This window comes from Gymnogyps californianus, chromosome 14 (assembly GCF_018139145.2).
Source record: "Gymnogyps californianus isolate 813 chromosome 14, ASM1813914v2, whole genome shotgun sequence".
Classification (NCBI taxonomy): domain Eukaryota; kingdom Metazoa; phylum Chordata; class Aves; order Accipitriformes; family Cathartidae; genus Gymnogyps; species Gymnogyps californianus.
In genome coordinates, this window is record NC_059484.1 from 846,725 (window position 1) to 865,991 (window position 19,267).

The window sequence follows — 19,267 nt, forward strand, 5'->3', positions numbered from 1 at the left end:
CACAGGACAATTCCAGCAAAGCTGCAAGCCCGCTGCTGCAGTTGAAAGGGGAACCCCGTCACTGAAAAGCGGGTTCAGGCAAGGAGGACTGCTTTGCTCGAGGTCTCACACCCAGTTTGGAAGATGCTCTGTTGGCTCCTGTGGCTCACCCGTCATGGGATCCTGTCTTTGCAAAGGCTGTCCCCTCCCTTGCTGCAGAGGTGGGAGTCAGGATGCGTTTGGCAAGAGCAGCTTTCCGGGGGTCCCTGGGACTGCAGCACTGACCAACCACCCGCTGTCAGCAAGCTTCTGGTGGCTCCATCCCCAAAGCCGGCTTTGCCTGTCCTGCAGGCTGGAAGATACCTGTAAAAAAAACCCAAAAGCAACCAAAAGGCGTGTGCGTACACAGCCATTTGTTCCGCAGTAGTTTCACTTGTTCTCAGCTCAGCCCGGTCGGGTCCCCAGGGGACACATGGTGGGAGGCCAGAGACACAGACAGCCACTTCCCTTTCCACAATCTCAGTGCCAGCGTGACTGGTGACAAAGGGCAGGAAAGTACATGACTGTTAAAGGACAGAGGGCAAGAGTACATGTGTGTGTGAGTGGAGGGGTCCCTGTGGGAGCCCCCCAGGGATCTATGCTGAGACCTGGGCAGCGTAACACATGTGACCTGGAAGAGACAGACCTGGAAGGGACCTGGAGGAGCTATTCAAAGCATTTTGACCAGCACAATCAAGTAGAAAACAGCTTCTTTTCAAAGAACAACTGAGTATCTGAGATGCTCCAGCATGGGAAAGAGATGGCTGAGGTCTGAAGCCATGAGTCATCTGCGGAGGAGGAAAGGGCTGGTTGTTCATGTCTCTCCCAGCACAAGAACAGTGGCACCCCAAACAACGCTAGCCTGTGACAGCTTCAAAACAAGCAAAAATGACTTTTCCACGCAATGAGTAATTGGGGACTCAGTGCCACAGGATACTGCAGGTGCTGACACTTTACAGGGGATCAAAAGAAGACTGTGTAAAACACAGATTGATCCACTGACACTTATTAAATGGGGTGCCACAAAGGAAAGAAGAACCTTAATGGATAAGGGACATGCAGCACTCAGAGCAGCCCCACGATCCGGGGATGGAGGGATGGTCCATGGTGCCGTCCGGATTTTAGATTCATCATTGCTGAGCGGTCACAGCCTGGGGTCAGGGCGAGGCAAAGGATCGCCCAAGCTGGGCACATCCCTGGAAAGGCATTCCATCTCCACATGGACTTTGTGAGCAAAGATCAGGGCCCTGCATAATCTGGAGACAGAGGGGGCAATTACCAAATCCTTTGGCCAGGACACCTCCCTGGCTCCCCCGACTGTCACCTCTTTTGTCCCGCAACGAAACTGCTTTGCTGAATGAGTGAGAGACATGTTCTTGGGAGCTGGACGAAGCAGGTCGCCTGCTTCCACAAGATTTTACCCAGCACGCAGATGGCTCCTCACTGCATCAGAGAGACTGATCCAGTTCACAAAGCTCAGTGCAACACAGAATATTGCAGAGCACTTTATTTTTGCTAGGGTGGGCAATAAAGCAAGCCCTGACAGTGCACAGGACCTCTGAGGGTACACTGGTGGTGCAACTGCAGCACTGAAAACACCAACTGCAGCACTTTTTAGCCAAGGGACCAAAGCCACTTTTAACACCAGCCTGGCATCCGAACCCCATCCCCGCAGGCATCCCCGGTGTAAAGCTGTCACTGGGCAGCCTGCCTTTCGGCTGAAGCCAGCAGCTCTACCGGCTTTTGCAGGGCAGCAGCACATGATGCAAAAAAAAAAGGGGAGTAAGCAAGCGCTACTGCAGTGCCCATCCTGCAGCAGGAGCAGGCTCTGTTACGACTGCTGCCTGCCTGCTCGCTGGGAGCAGTCCTGTACCCAGGAGATACCAGGGAAAGCACCCTGTTCCTGGGCTGGCTTTTGGCTGGGGACATGCCACGTGCATCCAGCACCTGCTCCTAACTGCCTTCAGCCTCGGCCAGTGGCCAGGCCCAGCTCCTGGGTTAATCCACCTAAGGCACCTCATACAGAGCAGCCAGTGTGTCTCCAGAGGTCAGCAGAGACTTCAAGCTAATTCACAGCATCTGCCTTCCTGCAAGGGATCTTACCTCCTATCACTGCGGGATTTTTACATTCTTTTTCCAGGTTATTACAAATTCCCAGGCATTTCACCAAGACCCTTCCCTATCTAAACCAAGTCCTGGCTACAGCTGTCCACTCCGCCCGTGGCCATTGGGATCTCAGGAGAGGCTGATGCCTTCCCCAGCCCCAACCAAGGCCTTCTAGAAACCAGCCTGTGTTGTGTTATGGGCCAGCTCTGCTCTTTTGGATGCTCCCAAGGGTGGAAGTTGTCTTTCCCTGCCTTTGCAAGCACCTTTGCCGGCTCAGCAGACAGCTTAGTTCTTGCTGTGTTTGGACAGTGATTAAACCATGGATGGTTTGGGCAGTGAGTTTGGACCACAAGCTGCTACATCTCTGCCCAGGTGTATACAAATAGAACAGCTATAGAGGATATAGAGAGCTCCTCTATATACCCCCTATAGCAGAAGGATGCCGTAGGCTTCTTCGGGTGCCCAGAAAGATGAGGCAGAGCAGGCTGCAGAGACCAAGAACAGGCACCCAGGTAACATCCAGCCATGGAGCTGCCCTGGCCCTGGCCCTGGCCCATCTCCACTCGCAGCAGCACAGCAGCAGTGTGGAAACCAGCAAGCCCAGGCTGGGGTGGGAGGTTAGTGCTAACTGGTTTGCTGCTGATGAGTCAGTTATCCAGCAGGTGACCACGGACATCTCCAATAACGTAATGAGGTGGTTTTGCTGTGATTTGTCTGCATCAGGAGCATCCCAAGGATGCATTGCCGGGACACTGCCCTAGGACAACGCATGGCCCAAGACACGGGGAGTGAGGAAGGTGAGGATGCCCTCTGCGTCCAGTGAGCACCGGCTGATGCACATGCTGCTCTGTGGTTAGTAAAGGGCCATGGCATATGGTGCATGAGGGGTTTATGCTGCCTGCCACACTGGTGTTTTAGAAAACTCTACAGTGAGAAACTACTAATTTCAGTGAGGACTGCAGTGTAGGTGTGTTTTATAGATTGCTTTACAGAGAGTCGATTTCTTTGCCCAACTAAACCACAGAGGTTTCAGCACTTGCCTGGTTGGAAGTGCCATGACACTGGTCTGGGGATGTCACTTGCCAGGTTTTTTTATGCATCTAAAATATTTTGGTGTCATGCATGAGTTCTTGTTCCCTCCGCTTGAGGGAATAACAGCAAGCAGGGAAACAGGGAACTTCAATCAAGGCACAATCTGGAAACGCAACTTGTTGGCTAGAGCAGAAGGCCGGGGAGGACAAAGCGGGCAGTTTCGGTGCTGCTGCGTCTTGTTGGCTCTGCAGAGGCGCTGGGCAGCACTGGGCTCTCTATTCCCAGGCAAGCTCAGATGTTGCAGACGTCCAGCCTCCGCTGGAGACATTCAAAGCTCATTCCTGGAGTTTGGGCTTGGCTCTTGGACCGGACACCACAGCTCTGCTCCGAGCTGTGCACCACAAGCACAGTCCCATCCGCAGCATGGCAGGGAGCCTGGAAAGGCTGGGGGGTGGCTGGGAGGGTTGTTCAAGAGCAAAGTGGTGTGGAAGTGATGCGACATGGTTGAGAGCATGGGAGCTCTCATTTTGTCCCCGTCTGCAGCTGCTGCAGATGCAATTCCTCTTTGCTCTGATCCTCACCTCCCTCCAGCCTTGTTGTCTGCTTCTGCAGGCTCTGGCAGACAAAATGGCTTTTCCATGCTGCTTTTTTATTGGAATTAGCACGCTGGCAACACCCATGTACGAGGCGGGTCTGGCGCTGTGAGGCAAAGGCTGGCTCAGAGCAGACGTGAAAGAGACAGAAATACCACAGGTGTTAGCGTACTGAAGGTAGAACTGAAAGCAGGAGGCCAGGCTCCATGGGCAGAAGAGCCATCCAGCTGCTCAGGGACCTGCGAGAAGAGGGCTGGGGAGCGGGGCAGCCTCCTCCACCGCACCGCAAGAGCCAGCCGGAGCTAGTCAGCGAAGCCTGGCTGGCAGGGACAACCCAGCGCAGGAGGAGGAAGTGATTCGCTTTACGGTTTAGCCAACCTTTGTGTTGAAGAAGCAAGCAACACGTTGGCTATATCCACAAGCCCTCCCCAAGCTAGGAACACAGGTCAGGTGCCCTGTAAAGCGGGTCTGCTGGGATTTCTAAGGTACCACTGAAACAGACTCTGACAACCTTGAGACGAGTGCAAGTAGCACACTGCCAGTCCCTCTGGGCATCTATTCCTTCCTCCCACCCTCTGGGTTTGCAAACGCTTGAATTAAATGTGACCTGTGGGCACATCTGAATCAAGATCCTTGTGCTGTGTGCCTGCTGCAGCCTGCAGAGACCCCCGGCAAGGTGCCTGCGGAGACTGCAAGGATCTCTTGGCAGCCTCCCTCCATCCACGGGCATTCCTGGGCAGAAAGCAATTGGACCCAGGGCACATTCTGGACAGTCGCCCCCTTACCCAGCCTGTATCTACCCAGTTTGGCTACGTGGAGGCTGTAGGAGACCATGCTGAAAGCTTTGCTGAAGTGAAGGTTCTCCCCTCACCCACCCAGCTAGTTATCTCATAAGGCGATGTCAGGTGCGATGTGCCGTTTGTAAATCCCTGCTGGCTGTTCCCTTCTCATCCTTCAGGTGCTTGGCAGTGACTGCCAGGAGGATTTGCTCCATCACTTTCCCAGGGACAGAGGTGAGGTTGGGCAGGTTGTAGTTCACCAAGCCCTCCCCTTCTTCCCCTGCTTGAAGCTGGGTGCGATGTTTGCCTTCTCCCACTCACCAGGAACCTCCCGATTGCTACGGTCTTCCAAAGAGCTCAGAGAGCAGCCTTGCCAGGGCATCAGCCATCTCCCTCAGCATCCTCAAGTGCCTCCCACCCACTCCTATGGGCTGGTGTATATGTGCCCTAAGTCAATCTTCCTCCAGGACGGGTAATACCTCACTGCTGCACTCTGCTGCTAGGACCAGGGACCTGGGAGGCTTGAGGGCAAACCTCAGCAATAACAACTGAGTCACAGAAGGCCTTGAGTACTTCAGGTGCTCTGGGTCTGTGGTCACTAGGATCAGGGACCTGAGAGGCTTGAGGGCCTCAGTGGCCAGCAAGAGCCCAGCTGCAGGAAGCCCTTGCTGTGTTGCCAGTGCCCATGGGCACTGCCTCCTGAGCCAGCATCTCCCGGAGCTGCGTGGGGTGGGGGGATCCAGGGTGCTGTGAGTCACCCTCTCTGCTAGAAGGAATTTGTTTCTGCTTCACCCCTGGAAACCTGCTGCACTTAATAAATTCAGTCTTTGAAATCTGCTGCACTTAAATCAAATTTCAATAAATTCCAGTTTCCTTCCTCATTCCAGCTTGGCTCAGCCCCATGGTGACCTAACAGATATGTTGGGGCTTTCCAGAGGTATCCATTTTCATGCATGTTGAAACCTGCCACATCTACCCAGCACTGCCTAGTGCCTGGATTTCCCGTAGGCTGGGAGACCTCATAGGAACCCTGCATAGGAGGTCTCCGGTGCTTTCTGCAGTCCGCCTGCAGCCATGATAGCTCCTTTCATTTTCACTTTCCTCAGTGCTGGGAACTGCGCAGCTCTACCCACGGCACCAGAAGCCTGTACCGTGCAGAGGCTCCGGGTCTCTGTCTGTGGCAGCAGCCTCCAAAAAGAGTCGCGGCTGCCCAGGCTGGAGCACAGAGCCCGTTAACTGCAGCACAGGAAACCCAGGCAGCGTCTGGTCTCGCAGCTGGTAACTGCAGCGGTGAGTGTGGCAAGAGGAGTGATGGCCCTGTGGCTGCGGAGCAGGGAGGGCTGGCATAGGGTTGGCATCGATTTGGGAGTGGGGTGGCCAGCCAGGCTCTGTCTTGCCGAGCCCATTTGGGCGCGGCGGGCAGCCTTGAGGTGGCCTGGGCAGCATGCCAGGGAACCTCCCCAGAAGCGGCTGCATTTCAGCAGCCTGCAAAGGGTGGGCTCTGTTGCGTGCTTTGGGGTGCTCAGTGAGCACTGGATGTGCATGTGTGTCCCCTTCTCCACTCCCCACAGTGCCATTTTGGGCGCTGGGGCCAACAGTTGCTGCTGACCCCCCCTCTCTGCCGCAGATGTCTCAGGAACCACGGCGGCCGAGCCGCCCCACCGCCTTGCTCATCCCCAAGGCCCGGGGAGGGCGAGCGCAGCGTGCCGCGTACCTGCTCCTAGCTCTGTGCGCCGCAGCACTGTACCTCACTGGGGAGCCCCTCATGCCCACCGCCCGTGACCTCACCTTCCACTTTGCAGCCCTGCAGATTGGGGCGCTGCTCAAGGGCACCTGCTACCTGGCAGAGGAGATCTTCCACCTCCAATCCAGGTGAACCAGCGTGGGGGTGGCTGTCTCCCAGGCTCCTGGGACCACCCTGGGGACGAGGGCATAGCAGCCTCCGGGTGCTGTGGGGGGATCTGCTCCTTGTCTCTACTCCCACACGTGCCCTCTGTGGCAATGCTCTGCTGTGGCCCAGCAGCACACACTGCTCTCCATCAGCCTCCTCTCTCTCTCATCTTTTCCTCCTTCTCCTCCTCTTCCCCGCTCCTGCCTGCCCAGCTCCCTCGTATGTCTGTGGACCTCTCCCTCTCCTCTCCGTGGTAGGTCCCTAGTGTGCCCTTTCCCTGGGGACATATCTCGGCCCCCAGCCTTTCCCCACCACCCAGTGCCGGAGGGCACAGGGCTGTTGGAGACAGTCTCCCCTTACTGTCTGGGGCAACATTGCATCTGCTCCCCTCTGAGACCCACGGGTGCTGCAAGAGACCCAAGCTCTCTCCTGGCTGGGGGCACCCAAGGTGCACCAAGCAGGGTCCCACAGAGCTCCCTGGCTCCACACTGCTCTAGAAGGTCAGCGGCACTGGCAGGGAGGTCGGAGCATCCCCTGGCCAGTGCCCCATGGGCTGCAGATGGCGGGCGGGTGGCCGCCAGCCTGTCTCCTCTCTCCCTCTCCCACCCAGGCACCGTGGCAGCTTCTGGAGGGCCCTGAGTGCCTGCTTCCCTCTGCACCGGCACGGGCCCATGCTGCTCATCTGTGGCTCAGCCTACGTGGCTCTTCTCGATGGAGACAAGCAGCCGCTCAGCCTCCACCTCAGCCTGGCCAGCCTGTGCCAGCTCCTCATCCTTGCTCTGGGGCTCCATGTAAGGCACCAACACCTCTAGCCTGGTCAGCTTCCCGGGGAGCACTTCAGCCCTGAGCAGTCGTGGGGGCACGTGGCCCGGCTCTGCGTGGCCCCTGCACGTACAGCCCACCCACACACAGCCCTGCAGCAGGAGAAATGCTCTCGTTAGCTCAGCCCTGAGGAGCTGATCTCCTCGGCCCCATACTGCCACGCGCGTCGGCAGGAGGGCCAGGCTGCCTTTTAATGAGCACAGCCGCCCTGGGGCACTGGCAGCACTCCTGCTGCAGCCAGAGCCCTGCTGACACAAAAAACAGGGGTATTTTTAAATCTGTCAGACAAGCTGGTGCTTGAGGGGAAAGGGTAGCTTCTGTGGTCTCCAAAGGGTTAATTACCAGGCGTGCTGTGGGCGGCAGAGCCAAGCTCCAGGTACCTCTGCAGCATTGGGAGGGCTCTGCTTTACCCTAGCAGAGCTGGAAGGAGAGAGCAGTCACGCAGTCTACAGAAAGGTGCTTTGGGGAAGGCAGCCATCAGGTGCCTGTGGGGACTGAACACCCATTTCCACCTAAATGAACACACAGAGCTGGCAGGGGCCACTGGTGGCCCTGGAAATCCCACCATCAGGCGCTGGGATGTCTCCTCCCGCATGCAGGGAGCGCTGGGCAGATGCACAAGTTGCACTGGGACACAAAATCCCAATGGAGGGTGCAGCCATAAAAGTGCCCGGCTCGCCCCAGCATCAGCTTCCTCATCTGCAGGGGCTGTGTGGGCTATCGAGGGCTCTTGGCCCCGCTGCCCGACGTGGTGGTGGAAGGGAGCAGCAGGGCTGCTCGCTCTCCAGATCTCTTTGGAGAGGGCGGCTGCTCTCCAATCCCTGTAGAGAACTGACTGTTGCAGAAGAGCCCAGGTGGCTGCTTTCATCACCGCTGGTCTGTCTTTCCTTCCCTCTGCAGAAGCCCTCAGCAGTGGAAATATCTGAGATGTCTGAGAGGTCCAAGCAGAATGTCGCTCATGGGCTTGCCTGGTCTTATTACATTGGGTACCTAAAAATAGTTCTGCCACGTACGTAGCTGTTTCCCTGCATTATCATGCCTACAGATAGAAATAGCTCCCAATAACAACCCTCCCACTTTTACAGTGTTAGAAGGGAAATGGGGAACAAGGTAGAAAGCAGCTGTACTCACGCCAGGCACCTCTGCCCAATGCTGTCTTCCACCAGGGGTGAAAAAGTCGATGGAGGAATTCAGCAGAGCCAACCCCAACATGCTGGCACGCAGAGAGACCTGGAAGCTCCACATCTTGGTCCCTCTGAGCTGTGACGTCTGTGATGACCTAGAGAAAGCTGACAGCAATATCCAGTACGTGACAGACCTCACTGAAACCACCCTGACCCGAGCTGGCACCAAAAAAAGGGTCTACAAACACAGCCTCTACGGAATCAGGGATGAAGACAATAAGGTATACTGAGTGCAGCGTCGGGAGAGCAGTTGGCATACATCAGCCCAAAGGTCTTTCTGGCCTCAGATCCCGGCCCAGAAGTGGCCATAAGGGCAGGACGGTGTCCCCTCTCCTATTAAATACTCCCAGCTTTCAACAAGCTTCTGCAAGATGGAGAGGTCCTGTTCGTGCCAGCCATCTGCACCCCCTCCTCCTGGCTGCCTCCTCTGAGGCTCAGCCCTTGCAGGGATGTTGGGCTCACTTAACCCCTCCTGGAGTTGATTTAAGTCCAGAAAACAGCAGAAAGCTGAGCAGAAAAAAGCAGATGTGGGGTCAGAGCATCACTTACCATGGGACGAATTTCCTTTTGTTGTGAAGAGGTGCTTGAAAATGTCTGTGTGAGTCATTCTATAATTTGACTCTCTCCCATTCCCCCAGTCACCTCTTATCCGGGCTGACGAGCCCTAAATCCCTCCATCTCACATTGCATTCATCTCCTTCCACATCTCCAGGCAGATGGCCCTCTGCCCCTGCACCCTTGGAGGAGGGAACACACTGGTCCTGCTGACACGGCTGTGGATGGAGGCATTGGCAAAGCGATGCTTCTCACCTGGGTCCCCCAATTTGTCTTTTGATGGTGGCTGAGCACTGAGCTGCTGCTTTTAAAGCCCTGTCTGCAGGGAATCCAGAGCCTCTTTCCTGGCCCTGCTCCTGGGAAAGTACAGTCAGCGTTGGGTTTTTCCTGCTACGATGCATGCACTGACGCTGTGTTTCATCTGCCAGTCTCCTGCTGAGTCACTCGGCACCAAGTGAGCTCCAGCAGCTCTGCAGCCTGGACCTGTCCTGACCCGCTGCGTGTTGTCAGCAAAATCTGTCCCTCAGCTTGCTGCCCAGTCGCTGGTGAGCACGTGCATGGCACCGATGCTAGCTCCCATCCTTGGCACCTGCTCCGGGTCACTGTGGCGACTGCCTGCCAAGGCCAGTAGCTCTTCCTGCTACTCTGCATTTACCCAGGGATCCCGTCCCTCTTCCTTCTAACACACTTTATTAAACTTTCCAGTTTACCCAGTATAAGACTTACGGGTAACCCTGCTCCTCCTTTGAATTTTTATGGCCTTAACAAATCTCTCCTCATTTGTTTGATCAGCCTCCTTCTAGCTGTGCATTCCTCTTGCCAGTGTTTATCCTCTTCTCCGTTCTCCTACTCTCCATTAGGATGCTCAGACTTCCCCTTGTCTAGCAGAAAAGCCACCAAGGTGGTGTGATCAGACACAGGCAAGGGGTGTCTCCACAGGGGAGCAAACTCCATGGGGAAAATCACCGCCCAGGCTGCGGCTTGGGAGCACCGACAAAGCCAGTGGCTGCATCCTGGGGCCCCGCAGGAGGGAAGCAGCTCCCTGAGCCCACCCGGTGCACAGGGCACGGCTGTACCTGGCTACCTGCCGGGCCAGTTGCTCCTTCCCTGCTCAACACAGGGCAGGGGGACACTGGGGCCAGAACCCGTGTCCCTGTCCCGGTGGTCCAGCACACAGCACCAGTGCAGGGCAGGCCAAGGAGCTGCCAAGGGGTCTCAAGGGCTCTGCCCAGCTCCAGGGTCCCCAGGCAGCCCTTTGCTGGCTGCTCAGTCCTCCTGCCTCCCTGTCTTTTTCTTCTGTCCCTGCAGCTCTGGCACTGTGCAGTGGAGTATGCCACCCCACTGCAGTCCCTCTACGCCATGTCCCAGGATGAGTGTGCTGCCTTCAGCCGGGAGGACCGCCTGGAGCAGGCCAAGCTTTTCTACAGAACCTTGGAGGAGATCCTGAAAGGCTCCAAGGAGTGTGCGGGTACCTACCGCCTCATTGCCTACGAGGGTGAGTGAGGAGAGGAAGAGGGTAGGGGTGCCCAGCACGGTGGCTGTGCTCTCCCGGCCCCTTGAGTGACCTCAGATCAGGGCAAACAAGGGGAAGCAGGCAGGACCTGTGCAGCGCTTGGCTGATATCCCCACTCAGATGGCCACGGGGGCGTCCCTGCTGCGGTGGGAGGAAGGGGCTGCCTCCTGACACAGAAGGACTTCTTGCTGTGGGTCTCAGAGGAGCGGGGAGGATGCTGGCAGAGCTGGTCCCTGTTGAAGTCCCCAAAGGCACCCGAGACAAGCAGTCTTCCGCTGGGACAGCAAGAATGCTCCCTCAAGGATTAAGTCTAACAGTGAGCTTCCAGGGGAAGGACCAGCTCCCTTCACTGCTGATGTTCCTGGGAGAAATGGCTGGGGCTGTCAAGCCCTCCCCAGCAGTGGGACGGGTGGGCGAGTGTGTGCTGGCTCAGTAGCATTCCTCCTGACAGGGGATGGGAAGGAGCAAGGCTTTCCCTTCTTCCCATTTTCCTTTCGTTTCCCTTCTCCTCACCTTTGCCAGAGCAGCAGGGCTTGAAAACACCTTGCTGCTTCTTGCTGAAATGAATCTCATTGTTTTTCAGGGGAAATTCAGCGCTCTCCCTGATAGGGAGAAGCATTTCTATCCGGCGAGGTAGTTCCCATCACAACAAGCACTACTGGGAATCCAGCACATAATGCCTGTATTTTACTCTCCTTCCTGCATTTTGTGTTTTTCTTTCTTTCTTCTGGCGTGCTGAAAGGGGGAAGTAAGAGCCACATTTTGACTTCTCAGGAAATTCTGCATATTTTGGGGCATCTCCCAGAGACTCTGCTCCCTGCCCAGACCCCTGCCTCGGGCCAGACCAGTGAAGGTGGGTTTTGTCTTTCTTCTGTTCCAGAGGCAGGAGAAGCAGAGACTCACCTCTTGTCCAGAGAGATCCTCTGGCACCTCTGGCAGCAGTGTCACGAGGAGTATGCCGTGTGCGAGGGGAACCGCCCACACACCCCATCCACGACCCTCAACTCGACAGAGCTCAACCTCCAGATAAGTGAGTCAGACCTGCCGCAGCCTCTGCGAAGTGACTGCTTCTAAAGCACCAGCGCTGCCCAGCCCCGCACCGCCGCCTCGGGGCTCCAGTCCCCCCTTCCCCAAGCCCCTTCTCCTTGCAGCAAGTGCTGCCCATGGCAGCGATCCCCAACCTCCTGCAGGAACTGCCCACCTCCTGTGCATTATGTTTACTGGAAATAGCTGACTCAAACCACAGTCCTATGACATGCTTCCCTTTTCCTTTGTTATGTATATCTCATATATTAATCCGTGGGTGTTGTTTTTTTTTAAACTGCTTTGATTTGTGTCATATAAAGCATCTTCCTCTGGGGCAAGTTGCATTATCCTGAATCTTGGGCACGATGTGCAGTCTGCCCTTGGACATCCTGTGGTGTTGGATGGGGTTTTGGAAATCCCAGCCACGAGCGTGTATGTGTGTGCTGGGTCCAACACATCCAGCCAGCGTGGCCTGACTAATCTGATGGCTTCTGCAGGCACACGGAGTATGTGCAGGATCTCCAGCCTGATGGACCCACTGTGCAGTCACACATGACCATCCTCACTTTCCACCCATTCGGGATGTGGAGGTGGAAGAAGAGGAGGTCAGGCCTGGGGAACTCTGACATTTGGTAGTCCCACAGTGCCAGAAACCTCCCTGCCTTTGCTTCACCCAGTAATTCCACGCTGAGAGCCATCTGCGGTGCCTGCTGATGCCGTTCGTGCCCACATTCCTCCCAAGCACTCCACAGAAGTGTTTCTCCAGCCCCAAAGGACGTGCCAGACCCCCTGGAGCTCTGGGGAAAGGGCAGGGTCCAGTCCTGGGACAACTTGCGTGGGGTTTTTGGTGCAAGACATCACATGTTGGGCTGCTCAGCTCTCCGTGCCTGGGGGTGAGGTACCCCCAACAAGCCCAGCAAGCCAGGCCCCCCCTGCCTACTCGGGCCCCATGTGGTCAGGTAGAAGCAGGGCAGAGGACGTGCAGCAGGTCTGCTCAGCATGGCTCTGAGACAGATGATTTCTCAGCTCTGCCCATCTACCTGCTCCTCCAGGATCTGCCTGGAGATGCCTAGGCTGAAAAAGGGGCTGTTCCCAGGCCAGCCCCAATGCCTGGGCACCCCGCATAAGGCCATACCTGCTGAAGAGACTCAGCTTACAAGGGGATGGAGCCTGCTCCCAAGGGACTGCCAGGGCCAAGGAAGCGGCAGTCTGAGAAATACAGCTGGCTTGCTACCCTCTGATGTTGCAGCATCCCTACCCTTTGGTCCCTCCCAACTCCCAGGACTTTGTCAAAAGGATGAGGTCCCTTGAGAGGTCCCAAGTGCTTGCCCTCAGCCTGAACTTCCAGCACCAGGGCCTAGACACAGCTGTGACCATCCTGTGGGCCAGCCATGGAGACCCCACGAAGACTGCAGAGTCCAGGGCCCAGAGGAGGTGACCTGGCTGCATGGCTGAGGATGACGACAAGAGTGCTGTGCCTGGCTCTCTCCTGGCTCCACTCACAGTTTCCTGAGTCGCTTTGCCTGGAGCCAGACACACAAAAGCATCCTAGGGGATGCTACTACCTCTCTTCGTGGATACTGGCGAGTCTCCAGCCAAGCCAGCTTCCCTGCCACTAGTCTTCCAATGTGGTTAAGGTCCCTCAAGTCCTGTCTGGACCTGTTGGCCAATGGTCTGTCTGGTGCCAGGTATGCGATCTCTCTAACAGGAGGCTCAGGCTCCTTACCGGAGCCGTGCCTGCCCAGCCTCGCCATGTCCTTGCCGCACGGCTTCTGCCAGCAGCACCCAGCAAGCTGCTCCTTCCAGGAGCCCAGCTTCCACTGGTCTGAGCGTGCATAGCCTGTGCGAGGGCCGTGACGCACTTGCAAGGATAACAAAGCCAGCCAAGAGGACAGAGCCAACCACGGCTGTCGGGATCACGGCAGGGCACTGGCCTGTCACTCCCAGGCCAAGGTGAAAGTGTTTGTGGCTGAGCAGGCTCACCCGGGATGGAGAGACTCTGATGGAAAGGGCTGGGTGGGCGCAGGCTGGGGCTGAGCCCACACACCCGCTCCTGCCCTTGGCTGCCCAGCTCCTTTGACCCTGATACCTACCTGTGCTTGCAGCTCCCATCCTGAAGATGCTGGATGCACCTTCCTCTGCCCATGGCTCCCAAGGGAATGGTCATGCTTGGACAACGTGCACCTCCTTGAGCTAGGAAAAGCCACAGCCCAACACTTCACCCTTCGGCAGGAAGACGGGTGCCGCAGGCAGACCCCCAGCCTGGGAGGCAGAGGTGCCTGGGGAGCAATCCTGAGACAAACTAAACAGCTAGACATTTATGTCACCGCTTCTTCACGTACCTGGTACATCAGCTTTGGCGCTGGTGGGGGGCTGTGTGCGTGGGCTCCCAGCAGGCAAGAAGGCAGCTCCAGCGGGCAATGCGGCACAGCAGCAGACACTGCCAGGAGCCTGGTTTAAGAGCAGCCAGCCTGCACTGCCTCCAAGGGCAGCTCAAAGGGCTCCGACATGACACTGCTGCTTCAGCCTTGACTGCTCCACAGAGAGCTCATTGAACTCATCTCAGAAGCGCAGCCACAGCACCCAGTATTCCCCTCTGAGCGGAAGGAGAGAAACCTGAGTGTACTATTTTGAACAGTTGGATGAAAGCTTGGATGACTGCAATTTCTGCTGGGAAGAAGGCAGCCTGGAAAACCCTCACCCTGCAGTCAGCTACCACAGGCCACCAGTGGCTCGGCCACATGAAGCCTGCGGAGCCAAGTGCTTCACAGCTGCCCCTGGAGACCCAGCAGCGCTGCTAAGCCCAGCTGGCACACCGAAGCACAGAGAGCCTATAACCCAGCTCCTTAGCCACCTTTTGAAGCCTCTGGGATTCAAAAGGCCCCTAGGACCTGCTCAGGCTCCCAGGCAATAGGCAGCCCAGGGCCAGCGAGCACCTGGACATCCTTCCCCTCACACAGTGCCAATGCGGCAAGGCTCCAGGGATGCTTGCAAGCCCTGTAGGACAGCATTTGCTGGCCCTCACGGGCTGGTACCTCTCCTGGCCTGGAAGTGCACTCTGTGCTGAGACCTTCTGCGCCCAGTGTGACTCCGAGTAAAGAGGGATCGCTACAGCTTGTGCCTCTCTCATCTAAAGCCACTCATGAAACAGTTCCAGTTCCTTCCGTCTCTCCCAAGCTTTCCTTCCCAGGACAAAACTGCTCTTACCTGGCTGCTGCCTCAGCAAAGCACCCCAGGTGAATATCAGGGCTCCATCTTTCATGCACATGGGAGAACATGGTGGGAGATGCCTCTCCCGAGCTCCAGCCCCGCAAGCTTCAGAGGAGATTTGGCTGCATGTTGGTCCCGCTGGGACTGGGAGTTGGAACCCATTTCAGGATTCAGTAAAACCTTCATCTGCAGCCTAATCTCTGGGTACTGCATCTGTGCAAAAGACAAAAACAGCAGATGAAAGGGCTGTTAAGGGAGGGTTTGTGACAGCAAAGGCCGCTGCAAAGAGCCAGCTCCTCTCGGCCTGCTGGTTTGCAGAGGTGTCGGGGATCTTTGCCAAGGCCTCCACAATGTGCTGAGTGCCTGGTGCTGCACTGGCCAGAGAGGGAGAGGGAAGAGCTGTGCTGCTGCAGGCGAGGGACCTCCTGCTCGTGGTAGGAGACGCATACCCCTAGGAGCAGGGAGCAGAGTGCCGTGCCCAAGGGGTCTGGCCCTGGGGTGTGGCAGGTGGACATGGGTCCAGATCACCCACCTCCTGTTTTGAAGCAGCATCCCCAAGGGCACAGAGCAAACGCTGTGGGTACTTGCTGAGATTCGAGGCAAATGCATGGCATCAGGGCTGAGCTCAGCAACATGGGAACAGCCAGCAGCAGCTGTGGGAGCAGCAAAGCCAGCACCACCACAGTTCCCAAGGGTTTGCACCTTCAAATCCACTGGGGATCCTCGTCGGCACAAACACCGTCTCCTTCCTGACGCCCTGCTCCCTTCCCATATGGGTGCTTCTTATCTTGCCCATCACCGCCTTCAGTCAGGTTGGGCTGAAGATGGCTGATAAGCTCAGCCCATATTAGTGGGGGACAGGTAGAAAGACAGGCACAAGCCCAGAGGAAACCTGACAGCACAACTTTGTTCCAGCAGAAACCATGCTGCCAGTCAAAGGCTCAGCTCCTGCCACTGCTCAAGGACAAAGCCAGGGCCAAGCAAATGGCAGGGTGAAAGCCTTTGCTAGCAGAGTGAATCGCAGGCAGAGCTGAATCAGAGGCAGGAAAATCAAACCTCAGAAGTGAAAGCTTGCTGCCCAAGCTGGCAAACAGAGGATAACCAGTTTCCCCTTGAGCTCCCCAACAGCATAAATCAGCTCAGTTTTTGCAGTAATTGCAGCGTTCCACATCAGACCTGACTCAGGACTCCCCAGCTTCTGAGGCAGTTGAAGGTGCCACAGGGTGTCAGCAGCACAGACGCAGCCTGGCCCACTGCTGGCATGCACCAGCAGGGCAGCGGCATCCCCCCCGAAGCCCCATGCCCTCATCGCCACTGTGCCCACCGCCATGAGAAGGCAAAAGCCCCAGATGTCCTTGGTCATCACACAGTGCTCAGGCACGGCCTTGCTTCAGTGATGCCCCACGCTCCAGTGCCGTGGCTGCCAGCGGGAGGCAGAGGTGTGCAAGGGGCACAGGCACTACCCCGATCTGGAGCCCAATGGGCAGGGACTGCCAGGGCCATGAGGGGTGATACACAGATTTAGGGGGCATCTTCAATCTGAGGCCCCCGAGCACAAGTTGTGGGGGACAGGAGCATGGCCCCAAGCCTAACCATCACGGAGAGGTGCCTGACACAGGGCTACGAGCCCCAGCTATTGCTCGTCACCGAGGCAAGCACAGAGCCACAGGGTTAACTCATGGATGGGCTCCGTGCAGCAAGGAGAGGTGGCTGACACTGCTCTTGCCCTACCTTTTCCTCTCTCCACTGCTTCTCCACTCGGGGAAGATGTATGGGATGAGGAGCTGAGCTTTACAGCCAGCTCTGCAGTGGGATTGCTGGGTCCCAGGCAGCCAGGCCTCAAAGAGCTGAAGACCAAGCCAGTCACAGCCATCAGTCCCACCAGCAGCAGGGTGGTCTTGCCGAACATTTTTCCCTAACACCCAGACTGCTCCAGAGCCTGAGAAGCTCTTCTCTGCCCTCAGGATGAAGGACAGGCGTTAGGGAGCAGCAGACCAATACCTGAGCCATAGGGAGCAGCAATGCCGCCATACCTGAACCAGGTGAGCTGAGCAGGTCCAAGGCCCACCACCATCCAGTAACAATGAGGCAGGTCCAAGGCCAAGCAGGGAGGTAGGTTCACAGTCAGGGTCCGGGTGAGCAAGGCACAGAGCCAGGCATAGCATGGCTGCACCCTCCCTCCAGCCAGGGCCGGGGCAAGGGCTGAGCTTGGATGCAGCAAGGACAAGGCTTCTCACAGCTCTTCCTCACATCTTAGCTGTTTTCCCATCAGGTTTTGTTAGTGCCATTTGGATGTAAATAAGACCAGCTCCTGTTCATTCGCAACCACAGAGCTAGCCAGGTCGGCAGTCCTTTCTGAGGCACACTTTGGTCTTTTCTCCTTGTGGGTGACCAGAAATCACTATTAACTGCCTGCAGTGATCCATCCATCCTGCTCCATACAGCAAAGAGACTTATTTTTTAACCTCAGGGTGGCTGATACGTGAGTTGTCTCAAAGACCCATTGCAGAGCAGGTGCTCAGGTTTTTACCATGAACTTAGAAAAACTGATCTTCAGTTCTTCTGCAGGAGATGCATGTGCCTGTTACAAGAGCGTCTTTACTCCTGCTCTTGTACGTCTTCACCTCAAATGAAAAGCCATCAGTGCACTCTGACCTGCCATTAGCACAAATACAGCAATTGTCTGGGTCAGACGGATGGGGAGGACGGAGAAAGAGTGCTCCTGAATTCTTGCCTTTTGGTTTGGGAATGGTGAATTTAGGAATTCTTTTTATGGAGGTTGCATTCCCCTTACTGCCTAAAATCTCTCTGGACTCTCTCTCTGGAGGGATGTGTGTATTAAATATCACTGTACTGGAAGTCCCAGGAATTTTCAGGCTGACTCCAGCTACATGGACCGATATTTAAAGAAGAGGATGGAGCTGAAAGCTGCCTTGACCTCACTACGTTTAGGATAAGAAGTGTTTTTGGCTCAGGAGCCATTTCTGTCCCACATGGCCATGGTGATGGCAGAAGTCACCAGCCTGGTGTCAGGCACATGAGCATCCTCGGGAGGGCGAACACATTGCCCAGGAGGCTGCAGTCTGCCAAAAGCAGGACAACACCTCTAAGGAGCTGCCTTTCCCAGGTGTCCTTTGGAGGTTTTTTTAGCTCTTACCTCTTCTGCACATAACTCCCAGCTGATGCTGACACCTTTGTGACTCTGGGTTTAAGGCTAGAAAGGAGAGTTCCTCTGCTTCTGTTTTACTGCTGGGTTTTGGGGTTGAGAGGTCAGTGTCTGTATGACTACCAAGAGCCTGTCCCTGCAAATGACAGTGGTAGCAAGCACCATCATTCAGCTCAGTGCTAAATCATTTCAAGAGCAACTATTGGCAATTAAAAGATGCCCCACACCATCCAGCTTCCTGGCTTCCTGCTTCTTTAAATGGCACAAAAAAGTGCTGGAACATCAACAGAGAAATTTCCCTGCTGTTTTTTCTCTGCTGCTTTGGAGAATCAGGAATGGTCCCATCCCTCTGTTGGCAAATGTTTGCTTGGTGGGAGAGGATGGGGTTCCCTGCCACCACCGTCAGCCACTGATCTTTGGGAAGTGGCACTGGTCTGTCATTGCTGTTTGACCTCAGCAAACCTGGCCACTCATCTGGGCTCTGGTTCATATAAAAGATAGTGAACTGTCATCTTTATTGCAGTTACCTGCTTGTTTCAACTGTCCAGCTTCCACTTTGAATGTGTCATGAACACACCAATAAACTGGAGACATCTGCCTCCTTTCGCTAATGCCCTCAAACAGGAGGTGGTGCAGAACTGCAGTTCAACCAGCACTATGCAGGACCCATGTTGAAAGGAAGAAACTGTTGCTCATGTGGCAGATGCTCACGGGAAGCAGCATCAGAGCAGTGTCACACGTGGCCACGGGGAGTGACTGCATCCAGTTTGCTGTGCACCTATGGCCCCCTGCTCTGGGATGTTCTCTGTGAGAGACACAATGGTTTGGGAACAAGAAATATCATTCAGCTCTTCTGGGAAATCTCGTCCATTTTCTTGCTGGTTTGCAATGCATGTTGGCACCTCACGTGTTTGGGTTGCTTCTGCTTCAGTGCTGAACAGCAAGAAAACCTTAAAAAGGTACCCTGGGGTGCTCATCAACAACAGAATGCGGCCCTTATTGCAAACCGGTTCCTTCAATCTGGTGACTCTTCTTGGCTGGCTTCAGCATTGACATTTTTTAAGTCCTCTCGAACATGTTCTCTTGAACATGTCTAGATATCAACTCCTTGGCATCCAGCACCACTTAAAGAGTTTGGGGGTGTATTGCTACTTGCCATAGAGATATGACCATTTTTGTCTCCAGATTTAAGCCTATGCACGGTTTCTCTGGCCCCAAGACTGTGCTTAAATTACTGCTTTGCTCAAAATCAGAACTTACTGAGTCATTTAAATTCATTCAGTTTGTGGTGGGAACTGGAGTTGATCAAGTGCTGTACAAAATGCTTATGTATTCATGTATCTTTATCAGCAGCTTAAGGAAAGACATGTGG

The 19,267-nt window shown here is 55.6% G+C and overlaps 1 protein-coding gene across 1 annotated transcript; it reads left to right on the top strand.

The window, feature by feature from the left end:
• Positions 1-6,134: 6,134 nt before the first annotated feature.
• On the top strand, positions 6,135-11,791 carry STING1 (stimulator of interferon response cGAMP interactor 1). Its single transcript, XM_050905397.1, has 6 exons — positions 6,135-6,400; positions 7,030-7,210; positions 8,142-8,250; positions 8,408-8,646; positions 10,289-10,475; positions 11,374-11,791. Exons 1-6 carry the CDS (start codon positions 6,156-6,158, stop codon positions 11,565-11,567), a joined length of 1,155 nt encoding a protein of 384 aa, XP_050761354.1. The 5' UTR covers positions 6,135-6,155; the 3' UTR covers positions 11,568-11,791.
• The last annotated feature ends 7,476 nt before the right edge of the window (positions 11,792-19,267 follow it).

What these genes read in the sequence shown, in the direction of transcription:
- STING1 (XM_050905397.1), top strand. Translation starts at nt 6,156, where the DNA reads ATGTCTCAGGAACCACGGCGGCCGAGCCGCCCCACCGCCTTGCTCATC. An exon ending in CCTAAAAATAGTTCTGCCAC is followed by an intron (nt 8,251 to 8,407) that starts GTACGTAGCTGT and finishes GTCTTCCACCAG; the next exon opens with GGGTGAAAAAGTCGATGGAG. An exon ending in TCAGGGATGAAGACAATAAG is followed by an intron (nt 8,647 to 10,288) that starts GTATACTGAGTG and finishes CTGTCCCTGCAG; the next exon opens with CTCTGGCACTGTGCAGTGGA.